The following is a 19,704-nucleotide window of genomic DNA, read 5'->3' as shown; positions in this document are numbered from 1 at the left end:
CTTCCAGGTTCTGCGACAGAATGCCGACTCACTATTGGCCGTCGCTGGTCACTTGAGTACCACGACACATAATACCTATTTGTGGTTATAACTATTAAGAGTATGATTATTTATAAGACACAATGAACATAATTTTATCCACTTAAGTTATATATCCCATAGTTTTACTCTCACTTTCCTTTTACTTTCCCAAGTCTCATATTTTGACATTGTTAACTTAAGTTCTGCACAGTATCATACTACATCTTATGCCTGGTCTCTGTCTTCTTTTAAAAGACATCTCCCTTGTCCCTCATTTCACATTTTGTACAGACGGCCCATTTTCATTGTTGCACAGCGGTTTCCTTTCTACCTAGCTAATTACGTTGTAGCTCCGTATAGCTTTGTTTTTAAAGGAACACGCCGACTTTTTGGGACTTTAGCTTATTCCCCGTATCCCCCAGAGTTAGATAAGTCCACACACACCCTTCTCATCTCCGTGCGTGCCGTAACTCTGTCTGACCGCCACCGCTAGCCTAGCTTAGCACAAACACTGGAGGTAAATGGCTCCAGCTAGCATACTGCTCCCAATGAGTGACAAAATAACGCCAACATTGTCCTATTTACATGTAGTGATTTGTATAGTCACAGCGTGTACAAATAACAAGGTCACATGAGACACAGACATCTTCTAACCATATACACACTGGGAACTATATTCTCAGAAGACTAAGCACTGTTACTTCTGCGGAGTGATTTACTCCAGCTCTGAGGAACTCTCTGCTCCTCACCACCGAGCTGCTCAGGTGCTGCGAGCAAATCACTCCGCCCAAGTAGCAGTGCTTCGCCTTCTGAGAATATTGTTCCCAGTATGTATACAGACAGAGTTACGGCACGCACGGAGATGAGAAGGGTATGTATGGACTTATCTAACTCTGGGGGATACGGTGAATAAGCTAAAGTCGGCGTGTTCCTTTAAACTCTAACATATCAGGGACTACCCGTATGCAGGCGATGCCGTAATGTACTGGGCGGGTCTAGGAGGCTTTTTCAGAGGCTTATTTAGGACGGCCATACCACTGTTAAAAAGAGGATTCAGCATCGCTAAACCCCACCTAAAATTGGCTGCTAAAAATATAGTAAGCGATGTCGTCTCAAACGCATTGTCAAGATCGTATACCAATAATGCTCAAGCTCAAGAAGTTCCTCCTGAACCAAAACAACCAGCTCATGCTGCGTTCATGCCGTGTCGTAACCAGAGCTGTTCACGTCCTCAGACTCAGATTTATGTGTTTCTGTGTCACAAGTTTCACAAGTTCTCACACTTGTGAGTTTTGCAAGGGACTTTTACTGGCTTTTCCCAAATCACGGAAGTGACCTCGACGTCCAGGTTAAGAGAAGCAAGTGTTATTTAAATAAACTCCTGATGTACTTACAAACTTTCCAATGCCTCGTTTTATGAGTACAGAAGCTATTTGTACTACTGTAGAAGTTTGGTACCATTCTGGGCATTATTAGTGCGGTAATTTACCAGATACATCCTTGGATACATTAGCGCCTGCACTAAGTCATCCGGCTAACATCTCTAGATAAGCTCTAACTTTAATAATGTTTAACCAAGGGGAAAAGGCTTCTGTGGGGTGTTTGGCTCGAGGTCATGGAGCAAAGGACCCTAGATTTTACTCCGAACCATCCCTTTAATTCAAGAGAATGTAGGACTGTATGATGCTTCTGAAATAAGTCCGAAAGATGTGATTAATTGTTTTTGTAAATATGCCTCATCTTATACATCATGTACAGTCTATAAGTGTATGATTTAACTTTTCCCCATGGACTAGTGTAATTTAAAAAAATTTAAATCGCAATATCGAATCGTAATACTTGTAGAATCACAATTCTTAAAAAAATCACAATACATATAGTATCGGCACCCATCGTGATAGTATCGAATCGTCCCAGCCTTAATGTATAGTCAGATTACTTCTTTTAAAAAACTCTAGGCTACAAGATGCAGTTAAAAAAAAAGAAAAAAAAAAAAGTCTTGTGAACAAATGTTTACTATGTGTTATAAGGCCTTATTTCAGTGACTTATTATTATTTTAAAGCCACGCATAAACAGTATTTTATCAAAACTACAAACTTTTATGTACATGTTGTCACATATTACTGTAGCCCTGTTTGTGCTGAATACAGTGTAATCAGACTTTTGCCATTAATATGTTTTTAAGCAACTGAAAAGGCACAAATGTCAGAGCATGTCAAAACTTCTTCAGGGCCCCAAAATACCCTTAGGGCCCAGAGTGTTAAAGGGCCACCGCTTATTTCACTAGCTCTGGCTTATATGGCTGTTCTAACGCCTTCATCTGAGGCCGTCACACCCTGGTGACCAGGAAGAGAACTGCAAAGTAACTATAATCAGTCAGTAACAGTGAAAACACAATCATCTATGTGCCCATCTCATGCTGTATGTCACATGACTTATTAAACCCTCAGTGATTCACAAACCTCACTGACCGTCCAAATCACTCAATGATTTACTCTTACTTTGTTAAAGAGATGTTTAAGAGACGTCATGAGGCAAACTCTGATGCTCTATAATTTCTAATATAATTTAGATGGAATAATTTAATGTTGTTTTCAAAACATTTTGAAGTTGCGATTAGTGTTAAAAGCTTTAGTTCACCCAAAAATAGACATTCTGTCATCATTGATTCACCCTCATGTAGCTTTAAACCTGTATTTTTCTTTCTTCATTTCTTTCGTCTGTGGAACATAAAAGATCATATTTTGAAGAATGTTGGCAACCAATCAGAGACACTGAGATATTTCTTAAAATATCTTCTCTAGTGTTTCCACAGAAGAAAGTCATACATGTTTGGAATGACATGAGGGCGAGTAAATTATGACAATTTACATTTTATTTTGGGTAAACGAGCCCTTTAAATATACATACACTGGGACAGTTTCTGTCTTTATATATTAGACCAGCATGGTTTCTTCTCAAAGAAATCTGAAGATCACTCACACACTTTTATGTTTAACATCTAAACTTAAACTTTTTTAAGCAGAAGAATCTCTGGATCTGCTTGTAGCTTCAATAATACTTACAAAAGAAAAGTGAACTTTTCAAACAAAACTAATTGCTCTTAGCTGTACATTTATCATTTTATTTACATGTGAATGTAAATGTGGTGAAAGAGAAGATTATAATTTCTAAATAAAATTCATTAGACAATGTAGACCAGAGCAAGTGAAAGGTACAAAATGCTGTTAAACAGTAAAAAATGTTTAGTTGGTGTGTAGAGAAGAGACTCCATCCACAGAACAAAGATGATATACTGTATATCTGTGCATTAGCAACAGACACACACATAGCTAACTTAATATAAAATAAAACAATAACAAACAAGCAAATATACTGTATGCTGTGCATGAAATGTAGGTGAGATAATGTAAACATGTATACTTTTTTTTAACATGCAAATTTGACATTGTAGACTTTATATCATGATACATTTATGTGCTATACTTGACAATCACATTTATGATTAGAAACATTTTAATAATGTATGAGTTCAATCCAGTCATTATTATATTTGTAGGCCTTAAACTGAAGAGCCTGAAGATTTCTGCGGACAGACTCATCTGAGCTGATCATCCTCTGTTACACCTTTAAATAAAACTAAACCATCATTTGGCTGAATACTAAACCAACATTAATTATTCAATATCACATGTTTCTAACACACATGCTAACACACATGCTGCTTTATTTAATTGTAAAGTCTGAGTATCTTCCTGAAACACATATACACATTAATCACACATTTATTTCTCCTCATAGACAGTAATGAGGCTCTTCTGTGGATCTCCTGATGGTCACTGATCCTCTCATCTCCATTAGGGACGTTTGGTGATTAATATTCATCTACTCTGTAAGGAGAAACCAGAAGAGAGAACAATCAGTGTTCAGTGAAACAAAGTGGAAATTACATATTTAATGACTTTCCATTATCCTGCAGAGATATTTCTCAAACAATATTGAGTTTTAAGTATAATAGATTTAAACCATGAGTGAGGTGTGTGTGTGTGTTGGTGTGACTGCAGAAGGACCTGTGACTCCTATTGAGTCTCTGTAAAGGAGAAACACACACTGATGGGTGTACGGCATATGAAATAAACCACAGCGAGCAAATACTAATGTTACTTTGAGTTAAAACCTTTCAGTTAAATCTCCACGAGTTAAAGCCGTTTGTCCTCTAGTTTAAACATGTTTGTAGGCTCTTAGTAAATAACTGAGTGTAAAGTAAGTGTAAAGTAGAGTGACGTGTTGCTTGTCACAGTAAAAACACACTAGAGACAGAGACATTTCTCATGTGAGCTGGACGCTGTGAGCTGAAGCTGGAACTGCACTGATTTTAGCAGGAGTGCAGCGTTTACTACAATCTGACCAAGTCTGTTTCACACTGAAATGATTCACTATTACTGACACAGTTAATAAAGCAGGTGTTGATGTATAAAGCTGTGACACTGAGCTTTTCTTCTCTTTCCTCCTTTGTGTTAAACATTTTAATCAACTTTACATTTTGTTCTCACACAAACCCTGTGTTGCAATAAAGCTTAATGATAATGTCCTTCAATGAATGTTTGAAAGGTTTGTTCACATATCAGAGGTAAATGAAGATCTCTTTAATATCATATAGTGATGTTTCCTCACCTCAGGACACAGTTTGAGTCTCGTAGCTCGTCTCTGAGTCGCTGCTTTGAGTCTCCTATCTTATTGAAACTCAGATCAAGCTCTTTTAGAAACTGCAGTGCTTTTGAGTTAGTCAAAGACTGAGTTAAAGAAGAAACATCAGTAATGCCACAGACCAGTAGACTAGAAAGACAAACAGAGGAAGATATATTATCTTACAAACAAATCATTAAGGTGAAGTTTTGTACATATAATGTGATATAATATAATGTGAACTCAGACTCTTCATGAGATATTGAGTATAAAGTGTCTTGGTTTAAACTATTGAATTGATTTTAAACTTTTTCTTTCTTGTATGTGAATGTGACTGACCTCAATCTCTCCAGTTTACAGTGTGAATCCTTCAGTACGTCACACACTGATTTCACTTTTTCATCATCAGAAAATCTTGTACATGATTCGCAATTAATTCAAAGTAGTTTAGTTTGTATTTTGTAGTTTTCAACCTCTGAATACATTTTGCTTAATAAATTAAGATTTAGTGTAAAGCACCATTAGTCCAGTATAACTGTAACTCTGTCAGAATAATCTACTGTCATTTGTTACACTGTGTTTAGTCTGTTCTCACTTCTGTATTGTTTCAAAGCAAAGATTTGTCAGATTTCAGTATAAAACAATTTTATAGCCACAAAGTTTCAAATGCTTCACAGTTTAATGCTCTTTCTACTGATACACATAACAAGCCGTTAACTAATAGTGTTTCTGAATCTTTCTTCAGATGGAGAAACACCAGAAAGTGCAGTGCTATAAATGATGAGACTTGAGTCCAGTTGCCTTATAATAAACTAAACAGTAAACTTTAATCTCACTGTAACTGCTGTATGTTGCAACCTAGAAGTATTATTTTATCATTTCATAATTTCGTAGAATGGGGATATGTTTAGAATTCTGTAAGGGAAATCACTATATTTCATTGTAATTTTAATTGATAAATATTCTGGATATTATTCTGATTAATGTTCCTGAAAGGTGAAAGTTCAGTTATGATGATGTCATAAGCCAGCGCAGTAGTGTGTGGTCGGGGGAAAAACTGAGCCAAGTGAAGTGAACACAGGCTATATCGCTGATGTTAGAAGATGTTGTTTTGCTTCATGTTACAGTTTTTCTCAATTGCTAAAACACAATTTCTGAAACCTTGCTCCTTTTTCTGAAAACGTTAAACACAAAACCTCATCTTCAAGCACTATTCACTAAACCTCATCTTCAAGCGCTATTCACTAAACCTCATCTTCAAGCGCTATTCACTAAACCTCATCTTCAAGCACTATTCACTAAACCTCATCTTCAGCACTATTCACTAAACCTCATCTTCAAGCACTATTCACTAAACCTCATCTTCAAGCACTATTCACTAAACCTCATCTTCAAGCACTATTCACTAAACCTCATCTTCAAGCACTATTCACTAAACCTCATCTTCAAGCACTATTCACTAAACCTCATCTTCAAGCACTATTCACTAAACCTCATCTTCAAGCACTATTCACTAAACCTCATCTTCAAGCACTATTCACTAAACCTCATCTTCAAGCACTATTCACTAAACCTCATCTTCAAGCGCTATTCACTAAACCTCATCTTCAAGCGCTATTCACTAAACCTCATCTTCAAGCGCTATTCACTAAACCTCATCTTCAAGCACTATTCACTAAACCTCATCTTCAAGCACTATTCACTAAACCTCATCTTCAAGCACTATTCACTAAACCTCATCTTCAAGCACTATTCACTAAACCTCATCTTCAAGCACTATTCACTAAACCTCATCTTCAAGCACTATTCACTAAACCTCATCTTCAAGCGCTATTCACTAAACCTCATCTTCAAGCACTATTCACTAAACCTCATCTTCAAGCACTATTCACTAAACCTCATCTTCAAGCACTATTCACTAAACCTCATCTTCAAGCACTATTCACTAAACCTCATCTTCAAGCACTATTCACTAAACCTCATCTTCAAGCACTATTCACTAAACCTCATCTTCAAGCACTATTCACTAAACCTCATCTTCAGCACTATTCACTAAACCTCATCTTCAAGCACTATTCACTAAACCTCATCTTCAAGCGCTATTCACTAAACCTCATCTTCAAGCACTATTCACTAAACCTCATCTTCAAGCACTATTCACTAAACCTCATCTTCAGCACTATTCACTAAACCTCATCTTCAAGCACTATTCACTAAACCTCATCTTCAAGCGCTATTCACTAAACCTCATCTTCAAGCACTATTCACTAAACCTCATCTTCAAGCACTATTCACTAAACCTCATCTTCAGCACTATTCACTAAACCTCATCTTCAGCACTATTCACTAAACCTCATCTTCAAGCGCTATTCACTAAACCTCATCTTCAAGCACTATTCACTAAACCTCATCTTCAGCACTATTCACTAAACCTCATCTTCAAGCACTATTCACTAAACCTCATCTTCAAGCACTATTCACTAAACCTCATCTTCAAGCACTATTCACTAAACCTCATCTTCAAGCACTATTCACTAAACCTCATCTTCAAGCACTATTCACTAAACCTCATCTTCAAGCACTATTCACTAAACCTCATCTTCAAGCACTATTCACTAAACCTCATCTTCAGCACTATTCACTAAACCTCATCTTCAAGCACTATTCACTAAACCTCTGACTCCTCGTGCAAAATGAAACTTTCACCTCAAAACAGTTTTACCTGTGTTCAAAATCAAACACTGCTCTCAAATCCTAAACAAAGTGATCAAAATGATATACACTATCCAGCAGTCAGTAAACAATACACCAAACAATAGAAAACACATTGTTCAGAACATATAGTTCTCGAAAGATATCTATGGACTGCTATTCTGTTGTAGACTTACCCCTGACACCTTACTGTACCATCAAACAGTTCAGGGAGAAGTACATTTTTAATCTCAAAACAAATTTCATATTTCTCCGTCATTGTCTTTTGATGAATGAAAACATGTTCTATCACAGGAGCTCAAAATGTATCAGAAATGACTACTCTGCTTTGCTCTTTGCACTTTTTGTGTGTGTTGTTCCTCCTCCTTGTGTCCCTATTTCTACAGTACTGTACCCTGCATCTCACACACTCGTCCTCTCTGTGATTCTGTAATTCTTGTTCTTTGTTGATATGAACCTGCAACCAGTCAAAATCTATTGAGCAGTCAGTGCTGTTAACAAATGGAAAGCACAATGTTCAGGGACATACAATGTGTTCATTGTACAGTATACAGCCCACAATGCACTGCACTACAGCATACAATACTAAAAGGGACAAATATCAAAGGAGTAAACGTGATCAGTGTGCTTCTTCTTGTCTTTGGGCATCATCTGAAACAGGTTAAATCAGTTTTGAGTGGTTGTGTTCAATCAATGACATGTTCTCTATTTGTATTTGATTGTTGCCTCTTGTGTTCTCCAGTATGGATGACGTGTGCATTACAGTGCAGAATGTGTTTAGAGAATGAGAATGTGTTTAGAGTTTTGCTGAAAAGTCTAAGTGAGATCTGCAAATTGTGTTTTATCATGTGAAATGGTTTAAGGTATTGACAACAGACTGCACAATTAGCTCAATGAGTTCAGGCAACTGAGAACTTTGTTCAGCCAATGGGTTTTAGTGTTTTAGCAATTGAGAAAAACTGTTAAAAAGATCATTCCAACAGAACTGGCAAAATAAAGTTGCAAAAGAGAAGACGCAGTCTGTTTAAAGTGTGCAACATGTACAGTATAATGATACTAACTGTAGTTTCTCCAGCTTGAATTGTGGGATCATCAGTAGATCACTGAGGTTTATCACTCCAGAGTCTCCTAGTGTATTCCCGCTCAGGTCCAGCTCTCTCAGGTGTGATGGTTTTGATTTCAGAGCTGAAGTCAGGATGAGACTCTGTTTCGCTGTAATACTGCATACACTCAGACTGAAGACAGAAAGAGGAAATGACTGAGATTCATGTTCAGTTCGTGTGTGAGTTAAAATCATCATTAATAAATGCCATATAGTCACTAATACACCAGCAAAATCATGGAAACTTAATGATATGAACAAACCAAGACAGGAGCATTTGAGGAAACTAGTTACAATCCCAGTCTGGATCCGTCCTCACTCCACAAATAAGTGAATTTATCACTGTAGATTAATATATAGGATCAATATAGAAACGATATAAAACTTTTAAATCAAACATTTAAATGGACTGATTTCACTTTTTCATAATCAGAAAATCTTGTGCATGACTCACAATTAATTCAGCAAACTTTAATCTCACTGTAACTGCTGTACAGTATAATGATAGGCTACTAACTGTAATAATAACATAATTGAAGCGACACACTCATTTATTTCCAGGTGCAGCAGATGTAAAAACTAAACTTTTCAGTATGGGGGTGCACCCAAACACTACGGGTGTTTCTCTCTTCTCCGTAAATAAATCTTGTAAGCGTTTCTCGGTGGTGGAAATCCATTAGCTCTAAAACTACTTTGTGTTGTGGAGAGCGCAGTGCATGGTTGCATAGGAACATCGGGCCGAATTTTACTATTAATAATAAGAGATAAGCTAAAGTGCATTGTAAATGTCAGTAATTTATCTTTTTTGACTCATTCTTTTTATAAAAATGATTTAAAGGCTGAAATATGTGAGGTTTATCTTTTCATAAAACCTTTTTTGTCAAAGCTTTATTTGAACTTGTACATGTTAGTAGATCAAATGTTGCAAGACACTCGAAATCTGGCCATCATCTTTAATGTTATTATTTTAATGTTTATGTAAATAAAAAAGTGCATATTGATGCTAATTTTATTTGTTATTTGCTGGTTTTCGACATAAAACTTGGTGACTTGATTTCATTGTGTAGTATTAGTACTTTTTGAACAGTATTCTGTGATAACGTGATCTTTTTGGCCACTATAATCATGAAATGAAATTATCATGCCATTTCATCTCTAGTTATGATCATCTATAATTATGTGTTTTTACAGTATAATATGTAATAAAAGTTAACATTTAAATGGACTGATTTCACATTTTAAACATCAGAAAATCTTGTACATGAATCACAATTAATTTAAAAACAGTTTTGTAGTTTACAACCTCTGAATACATTTTGCTTAATAAATTAAGATATAGTGTAAAGCACCATTAGTCCAGTATAACTGTAACTCTGTCAGAATAATCTACTGTCATTTGTTACGCTGTGTTTAGTCTGTTATCACTTCTGTATTGTTTCAAAGCAAAGATTTGTCAGATTTCAGTATAAAACAATTTTATAGCCACAACGTTTCAAATGCTTCACAGTTTAATGCTCTTTCTACTGATACACATAACAAGCCGTTAACTAATAGTGTTTCTGAATCTTTCTTCAGATGGAGAAACACCAGAAAGTGCAGTGCTATAAATGATGAGACTTGAGTCCAGTTGCCTTATAATAAACTAAACAGTAAACTTTAATCACACTGTAACTGCTGTACAGTATAATGATACTAACTGTAGTTTCTCCAGCTTGAATTGTGGGATCATCAGTAGATCACTGAGGTTTTTCACTCCAGAGTCTCCTAGTGTATTCCTGCTCAGGTTTAGCTCTCTCAGGTGTGATGGGTTTGATTTCAGAGCTGAAGTCAGAGCAGAACAACCTTCATCTGTCATACGACACCAGCTTAACCTACATTAGCAGAAATGAGAAAAACAAACTCTTTATTCTCTTTCAAATATCAAACCACTTTTTCTTTCTTGTATGTGAATGTGACTGATCTCAATCTCTCCAGTTTACAGTGTGAATCCTTCAGTACGTCACACACTGATTTCACATTTTCATAATCAGAAAATCTTATGCATGACTCACAATTAATTCAGCAAACTTTAATCTCACTGTAACTGCTGTACAGTATAATGATAGGCTACTAACTGTAATAATAACATAATTGAAGCGACACACTCATTTATTTCCAGGTGCAGCAGATGTAAAAACTAAACTTTTCAGTATGGGGGTGCACCCAAACACTACGGGTGTTTCTCTCTTCTCCGTAAATAAATCTTGTACAGCAAGCGTTTCTCAGTGGTGGAAATCCATTAGCTCTAAAACTACTTTGTGTTGTGGAGAGCGCAGTTCATGGTTGCATAGGAACATCGGGCCGAATTTTACTATTAATAATAAAAGATAAGCTAAAGTGCATTGTAAATGTCAGTAATTTATCTTTTTTGACTCATTCTTTTTTATAAAAAATGATTTAAAGGCTGAAATATGTGAGGTTTATCTTTTTATAAAACCTTTTTTGTCAAAACTTTATTTGAACTTGTACATGTTAGTAGATCAAATGTTGCAAGACACTCTTTTAAAATCTGGCCATCATGTTTAATGTTATTATTTTAATGTTTATGTAAATAAAAAAGTGCATATTGATGCTAATTTTATTTGTTATTTGCTAGTTTTCGACATAAAACATGGTGAATTGATTTCATTGTGTAGTATTAGTACTTTATGAACAGGATTCTGTGATAACGTGATCATTTTGGCCACTATAATCATGAAATGAAATTATCATGCCATTTCATCTCTAGTTATGATCAACTATAATTATGTGTTTTTACAGTTTAATATGAAATAAAAGTTAACATTTAAATGGACTGATTTCACATTTTAAACATCAGAAAATCTTGTACATGACTCACAATTAATTCAAAGTCAGTTTTGTAGTTTACAACCTCTGAATACATTTTGCTTAATAAATTAAGATTTAGTGTAAAGCACCATTAGTCCAGTATAACTGTAACTCTGTCAGAATAATCTACTGTCATTTGTTACGCTGTGTTTAGTCTGTTATCACTTCTGTATTGTTTCAAAGCAAAGATTTGTCAGATTTCAGCATATGAAACAATTTTATAGCCACAAAGTTTCAAATGCTTCAGTTCAATGCTCTTTCTACTGATACACATAACAAGCCGTTAACTAATAGTGTTTCTGAATCTTTCTTCAGATGGAGAAACACCAGAAAGTGCAGTGATATAAATGATGAGACTTGAGTCCAGTTGCCTTATAATAAACTAAACAGTAAACTTTAATCTCACTGTAACTGCTGTATGTTGCGACCTAGAAGTATTATTTTATCATTTCATAATTTCGTAGAATGGGGATATGTTTAGAATTCTGTAAGGGAAATCACTATATTTCATTGTAATTTTAATTGATAAATATTCTGGATATTATTCTGATTTATGTTCCTGAAAGGTGAAAGTTCAGTTATGATGATGTCATAAGCCAGCGCAGTAGTGTGTGGTCGGGGGAAAAACTGAGCCAAGTGAAGTGAACACAGGCTATATCGCTGATGTTAGAAGATGTTGTGTTGCTTCATGTTACAGTTTTTCTCAATTGCTAAAACACAATTTCTGAAACCTTGCTCCTTTTTCTGAAAACGTTAAACACTAAACCTCATCTTCAAGCACTATTCACTAAACCTCATCTTCAAGCGCTATTCACTAAACCTCATCTTCAAGCGCTATTCACTAAACCTCATCTTCAAGCGCTATTCACTAAACCTCATCTTCAAGCACTATTCACAAAACCTCATCTTCAAGCACTATTCACTAAACCTCATCTTCAAGCACTATTCACTAAACCTCATCTTCAAGCGCTATTCACTAAACCTCATCTTCAAGCACTATTCACTAAACCTCATCTTCAAGCACTATTCACTAAACCTCATCTTCAAGCACTATTCACTAAACCTCATCTTCAAGCACTATTCACTAAACCTCATCTTCAAGCGCTATTCACTAAACCTCATCTTCAAGCACTATTCACTAAACCTCATCTTCAAGCGCTATTCACTAAACCTCATCTTCAAGCGCTATTCACTAAACCTCATCTTCAAGCACTATTCACTAAACCTCATCTTCAAGCGCTATTCACTAAACCTCATCTTCAAGCGCTATTCACTAAACCTCATCTTCAAGCGCTATTCACTAAACCTCATCTTCAAGCACTATTCACTAAACCTCATCTTCAAGCACTATTCACTAAACCTCATCTTCAAGCACTATTCACTAAACCTCATCTTCAAGCACTATTCACTAAACCTCATCTTCAAGCACTATTCACTAAACCTCATCTTCAGCACTATTCACTAAACCTCATCTTCAAGCGCTATTCACTAAACCTCATCTTCAAGCGCTATTCACTAAACCTCATCTTCAAGCACTATTCACTAAACCTCATCTTCAAGCACTATTCACTAAACCTCATCTTCAAGCACTATTCACTAAACCTCATCTTCAAGCACTATTCACTAAACCTCATCTTCAAGCACTATTCACAAAACCTCATCTTCAAGCGCTATTCACAAAACCTCATCTTCAAGCGCTATTCACTAAACCTCATCTTCAAGCGCTATTCACTAAACCTCATCTTCAAGCACTATTCACTAAACCTCATCTTCAAGCACTATTCACTAAACCTCATCTTCAAGCACTATTCACTAAACCTCATCTTCAAGCACTATTCACTAAACCTCATCTTCAAGCACTATTCACTAAACCTCATCTTCAGCACTATTCACTAAACCTCATCTTCAAGCACTATTCACTAAACCTCATCTTCAGCACTATTCACTAAACCTCATCTTCAAGCGCTATTCACTAAACCTCATCTTCAAGCACTATTCACTAAACCTCATCTTCAAGCACTATTCACTAAACCTCATCTTCAAGCACTATTCACTAAACCTCATCTTCAAGCACTATTCACTAAACCTCATCTTCAAGCACTATTCACTAAACCTCATCTTCAGCACTATTCACTAAACCTCATCTTCAAGCGCTATTCACTAAACCTCATCTTCAAGCACTATTCACTAAACCTCATCTTCAAGCACTATTCACTAAACCTCATCTTCAAGCACTATTCACTAAACCTCATCTTCAAGCGCTATTCACTAAACCTCATCTTCAAGCGCTATTCACTAAACCTCATCTTCAAGCGCTATTCACTAAACCTCATCTTCAGCACTATTCACTAAACCTCATCTTCAAGCACTATTCACTAAACCTCATCTTCAAGCACTATTCACTAAACCTCATCTTCAAGCACTATTCACTAAACCTCATCTTCAAGCACTATTCACTAAACCTCATCTTCAAGCACTATTCACTAAACCTCATCTTCAAGCACTATTCACTAAACCTCATCTTCAAGCACTATTCACTAAACCTCATCTTCAAGCGCTATTCACTAAACCTCATCTTCAAGCACTATTCACTAAACCTCATCTTCAAGCACTATTCACTAAACCTCATCTTCAAGCACTATTCACTAAACCTCATCTTCAAGCACTATTCACTAAACCTCATCTTCAAGCACTATTCACTAAACCTCATCTTCAAGCACTATTCACTAAACCTCATCTTCAAGCGCTATTCACTAAACCTCATCTTCAAGCGCTATTCACTAAACCTCATCTTCAGCACTATTCACTAAACCTCATCTTCAAGCACTATTCACTAAACCTCATCTTCAAGCACTATTCACTAAACCTCATCTTCAAGCACTATTCACTAAACCTCATCTTCAAGCGCTATTCACTAAACCTCATCTTCAAGCGCTATTCACTAAACCTCATCTTCAAGCACTATTCACTAAACCTCATCTTCAAGCACTATTCACTAAACCTCATCTTCAAGCACTATTCACTAAACCTCATCTTCAAGCACTATTCACTAAACCTCATCTTCAAGCACTATTCACTAAACCTCTGACTCCTCGTGCAAAATGAAACTTTCACCTCAAAACAGTTTTACCTGTGTTCAAAATCAAACACTGCTCTCAAATCCTAAACAAAGTGATCAAAATGATATACACTATCCAGCAGTCAGTAAACAATACACCAAACAATAGAAAACACATTGTTCAGAACATATAGTTCTCGAAAGATATCTATGGACTGCTATTCTGTTGTAGACTTACCCGTGACACCTTACTGTACCATCAAACAGTTCAGGGAGAAGTACATTTTTAATCTCAAAACAAATTTCATATTTCTCCGTCATTGTCTTTTGATGAACGAAAACATGTTCTATCATAGGAGCTCAAAATGTATCAGAAATGACTACTCTGCTTTGCTCTTTGCACTTTTTGTGTGTGTTCTTCCTCCTCCTTGTGTCCCTATTTCTACAGTACTGTACCCTGCATCTCACACACTCGTCCTCTCTGTGATTCTGTAATTAGCCTTTCGCCGAGCCCCGCCCCCCTTAGTTACTGTTGCTACGTCCGACAAACAAATGTTCAAACACGACCAGCGCGACAGATTGCCATGAAGGGAAGAGGTATACCCGTGCGTGTCAGTGACCTTTTTTGGAGTAATACCTCCGCAATATCCTCCAGATCGAGGCAAAAGGGGTTACAGTATGCAGTGGAGGGATATATTCAAAATATAAAAATACGCAATGAAGGAGACACGACTACTATCGAGGCTAATGCTTACCGGTCTCAAGCGAAATCTGAGAAACCCCATGGCAATCTCAGAAAAATCTCTAATACCCACGCAATCGACATAAACACACTTGCAGACGGCATCTTGGAAGTTTGATCAACCAGCTTCCGTAGGCATCGTAGACCTCTTCTTCTGTCTTGATTTTCTCCGATTTGTTGCAGACAATCGCAGTTATCTGAGCTGTTAGCTATATTTTGCTCATTTTTATTGGCAAATTTGATTTAAATTTTTTTGTTCCAGTTCAGCCCTGCTAACGTTATGTGCTTTGTTCTTGGGGAAGGGAAAAAACTAACGGTAGGGTTGCCAAATGTCGCGTATTTTGGGCATAATTTGTCATAATTAATAATGCATAATTTATATCTCCCTTGTCCTGTTTTTTTTACTGCAAAGCTGATCTAACCACTGACTGATACAGCAGCAGTGCTGAACACGACACCTGTTATCATCCTATCAATAATAATAATATATTATGATATAATATACAGATTTTTTTTTATTCGCTTTGGTACTATTTTCACAAGTAAGGTGTACATTTTCAAAACTCTTAGTACAAAAATCCACACTGATCACACTTGTATCACAGCTAGTCATTCTGTCAAAACCTGATCTCATGCTTTCATTACAGTTATACACTCTTCAGTCCACATAATCAGTGTTTCAAACACAAGATTATTGTAATATGTAATGAGAACATTTGGTTTAATCACAGAAACACAACAGTATGATCTTATTTCAATTTAGTACATTTAACAATCAGTTCATTCAACAGCAAACAATGCAAGAGACATGTTTCAAATCACCGTTGTTGCTGAAATAATTACAGTAATACAGGCTATGCCACATTAGAAGTAATTGAATCCATAATGTTTGTAATAGTATCTATCCAGTGTGTTATCAAAAGGTGTGATGAAGCACAGCCATGAGGTTCTGTGCTAACAGAGTCTGCTGGCAATACAGTAAATGATTTCACTCTATACCATTTGACTGAATCTATACTGTAGTGGACCTTTACAGATGAAGGTTGAGTTACAGTAATTCGGCAGTCTCTACCATGGTAATCTGTTTACAGTATTGCATGCATACTGTAATGTAAAATGCTGTATTTGATGCCATCTGTCTCCCTTCTACTGATCTATCTCTGATCAATGTGATGTTTTACAGTCATTGACTGTTTCCTCTCCCTTATACTCTATTCTGCTTTACAGTATTTGCACAAATGGCAAATTTCTCTGTATCTCTCTCTCTCTCTCTCACACACACACACACACACACATTTTGAACATCGTGGTGGTTATTATCTATAAATCACTTATGTAAAAATAATTCATTACATTTGGTTATCCATATCAGAAATTGCAAACAAGTTCTATAGAAACTGTGTATTGAATCAATATCTATAGAAATCTATAGGTGTACCAAATGATTGATTGATTAACCATTAAGATCAGTTGGATTAAATAATAGACAAATGTATTAAACTGAACAAGAAGAGATGCAAATCAAAGGTTTGATAGTAAGAGCTTTATGAAAGGCAGTGACTGTGAATGAAACATTTTTGTAGATGAAACACTTATTTTGTGTTGTGAAAAGGATACTTTGTGATTTTGAGTATTGTACTAACACAATTGAAAACATGATGAACATGATGAAAAGCTAGGTCTTCTAAACATTAGATCACTCACACCTAAGGCAGTTATTGTAAATGAAATAGTCACAGATAATAGCTTCGATGTACTTTGCCTTACTGAAACCTGGCTTAAACCAAATGATTATTTCGGTATTAATGAGTCTACTCCTCCTGGATACTGTTATAAGCATGAGCCCCGTCTGATTGGTCGTGGCGGAGGTGTTGCAACCATTTATAAAGATATTCTAAATGTTACTCAGAAAACGGGTTATAAGTTTATTTCATTTGAAGTACTTGTACTAAATGTTACGCTCTTAGATGTTAGAAAAACATCCCTATTATCTCTAGCCTTGGCTACCGTATATAGACCGCCAGGGCCTTACGCTGATTTCCTAAAAGAGTTTGCAGATTTTCTCTCAGACCTATTAGTCAATGTCGATAAAGCTTTAATTGTTGGAGATTTTAACATACACGTAGATAATCCAAATGATGCGTTAGGAGCTGCGTTTACAGATTTATTAAATTCATTTGGGGTCAAGCAAAACGTCACTGGACCAACACATCGTCTTAATCATACACTCGATTTAATTATATCACATGGAACCGATCCAACCGATATAGATATCATTCCACAAAGTGATGAAGTCACTGATCACTACATGGTAACTTGCATATTACGTACTGCTGTAATATGTCATGCAGCGCCGCGTTATCAACCAGGCAGAACAATCCTTCCATCCACCATAGATAATTTCTCAAATTGCTTATCTAATTTGTCTCAGCTGCTGCCTGAACCCAAACAAACAGATGAACTAGAAGAACTAACTAGCACTATGAGCACCATTCTCTCTAGAACATTGGATGTGGTTGCACCGATTAAATTAAAAAAGGTCAGAGAGAAAAATAAAGCACCATGGTATAACAATACTACGCATGTTTTAAAGAGAGAAACCCGTATTTTAGAGCGTAAATGGAAACAAACTAATTTAGAGGTCTTTAGAATCGCGTGGAAAGACAGTATGTCACGTTATAAAAAGGCCCTAAAAGCGGCCAGGGCTGAGCACCTCCGCAAACTAATAGAAAACAACCAAAACAATCCAAGGTTTTTATTTAACACCGTGGCTAAACTAACAAATAAACAGACGTCACCCGAACAAAATATCCCGTTACAGTTCAGTAGTAATGATTTCATGAACTTCTTCACTGAGAAAACAGAAAGCATCAGAACCACAATTGTAAACGTTCAATCTTCAATCGCGCCTTATAATTCAGCTTCAATTATCACCCCGCAAGAACAATTACAGTGCTTTACAACTATAGAACAAAAAGAGTTAAATAAACTTATCACTTCATCTAAAACAACAACATGTTTATTAGATCCTATACCAACTAAACTACTGAAAGAAGTGTTACCTGTAGTGGAAGAGCCTCTCCTCAATATTATTAACTCGTCTTTATCTTTAGGTCATGTTCCAAGAACATTTAAACTGGCAGTTATAAAACCTCTCATTAAGAAACCACAATTAGATCATAATAATCTAGCAAATTATAGACCCATTTCAAATCTTCCATTTATGTCTAAAATATTAGAAAAAGTGGTGTCCGCTCAACTGGGCTCTTTCTTGCAACAAAATGATATCTATGAAAAGTTTCAGTCTGGATTCAGACCGCATCATAGCACTGAAACTGCGCTCGTTAAAATCACAAATGATTTACTTTTAGCTTCTGACCAAGGCTGTATCTCAATACTAGTTTTACTTGATCTTAGTGCTGCGTTCGATACTATAGATCACACAATACTCTTAGATCGACTACAAAATTATACTGGTGTTCAAGGACAAGCACTAAGCTGGTTCAAATCATACCTATCTGACCGCTTCCATTTTGTCTATTTAAATGGAGAAAAATCGATCATAACTCCAGTAAACTATGGAGTGCCGCAGGGATCTGTGTTAGGCCCTCTGTTATTTTCAATATATATGATGCCACTTGGAAATATTATAAGGAAACATGGAATTAGTTTCCATTGTTATGCTGATGACACTCAAATATATATTTCATCAAGGCCGGATGAAAACGGTAAATTTTCCAAATTGACAGAGTGTGTTAAAGATATAAAAGAATGGATGACGCGTAATTTTCTTTTATTAAATCCAGACAAGACAGAGGTAATACTTATCGGTTCAAAAAACCGCCCACAAAACCTCGCACAATACAACTTTAACATCATAGGATGTCCTGTTACTTTATCCGCTACAGTAAAAGACCTGGGTGTTACACTCGATTGCAACCTGTCTTTTGAAAATCATATTTCATATGTTACAAAAACAGCCTTTTTCCACCTTAGAAACATTGCTAAGCTACGTAATATGCTATCAGTTTCTGATGCAGAAAAGTTAGTTCATGCATTCATGACCTCGAGACTGGATTACTGTAATGCCTTATTAGCTGGTTGTCCTGCATCCTCAATAAACAAGCTACAGTTAGTCCAAAATGCCGCCGCTAGAGTTCTTACTAGATCAAGAAAATATGATCATATAACACCGATTTTATCATCACTGCATTGGTTACCTATAAAGTTCCGTATTAATTACAAGGTATTGCTACTGACTTATAAAGCCCTAAACGGCTTAGCTCCAGTCTATTTAACGGATCTTCTATCGCCCTATAATCCATCGCGCTCTTTAAGATCACTAAATTCAAGGCTTTTGGTCATACCTAGGATATCCAGAACCACCAAAGGAGGGAGAGCATTTTCACATTTGGCTCCAAAACTCTGGAATAGTCTTCCTGATACTGTTTGTTGCTCAGACTCGCTCTCCCAGTTTAAAACTAGATTAAAGTCGCATCTCTTCGGCCAGGCAT

The 19,704-nt window shown here is 36.2% G+C and overlaps 1 protein-coding gene and 1 long non-coding RNA gene across 3 annotated transcripts in view; both read right to left on the bottom strand.

Moving 5' to 3' along the window:
- The window catches only part of LOC309504502 (uncharacterized protein), a 282,483-nt gene that overhangs the window by 209,152 nt on the left and 53,627 nt on the right, over positions 1-19,704 (bottom strand). Inside the window, exons 11-12 of the mRNA XM_082177647.1 lie at positions 10,220-10,393; positions 8,482-8,655 (exon numbers count right to left, since the gene is read on the bottom strand). Coding sequence (XP_082033773.1) covers positions 8,482-8,655; positions 10,220-10,393 — 348 coding nt within the window. The remainder of the gene's footprint in view (positions 1-8,481; positions 8,656-10,219; positions 10,394-19,704) is intronic.
- Positions 11,716-14,314, bottom strand: LOC309504524. 2 transcript variants are annotated; one of them, XR_014208101.1, is made up of 3 exons: positions 13,719-13,856; positions 12,778-13,529; positions 11,716-12,345 (listed from the first exon to the last, which is right to left on the bottom strand). It is a non-coding gene; the product is annotated as an uncharacterized lncRNA (long non-coding RNA). The 2 variants fall into 2 exon arrangements; XR_014208100.1 differs by lacking the exon at positions 11,716-12,345 and adding an exon at positions 14,177-14,314 and having other exon boundaries at positions 12,709-13,529; positions 13,719-13,798.

The sequence above is a fragment of the Leuciscus leuciscus genome (genome assembly GCF_965113295.1).
Source record: "Leuciscus leuciscus genome assembly, chromosome: 8".
NCBI classification, from domain to species: domain Eukaryota; kingdom Metazoa; phylum Chordata; class Actinopteri; order Cypriniformes; family Leuciscidae; genus Leuciscus; species Leuciscus leuciscus.
The sequence above is the reverse complement of the archived record's forward strand: the minus strand, read 5'-3'. Positions and strand labels throughout refer to the sequence as shown.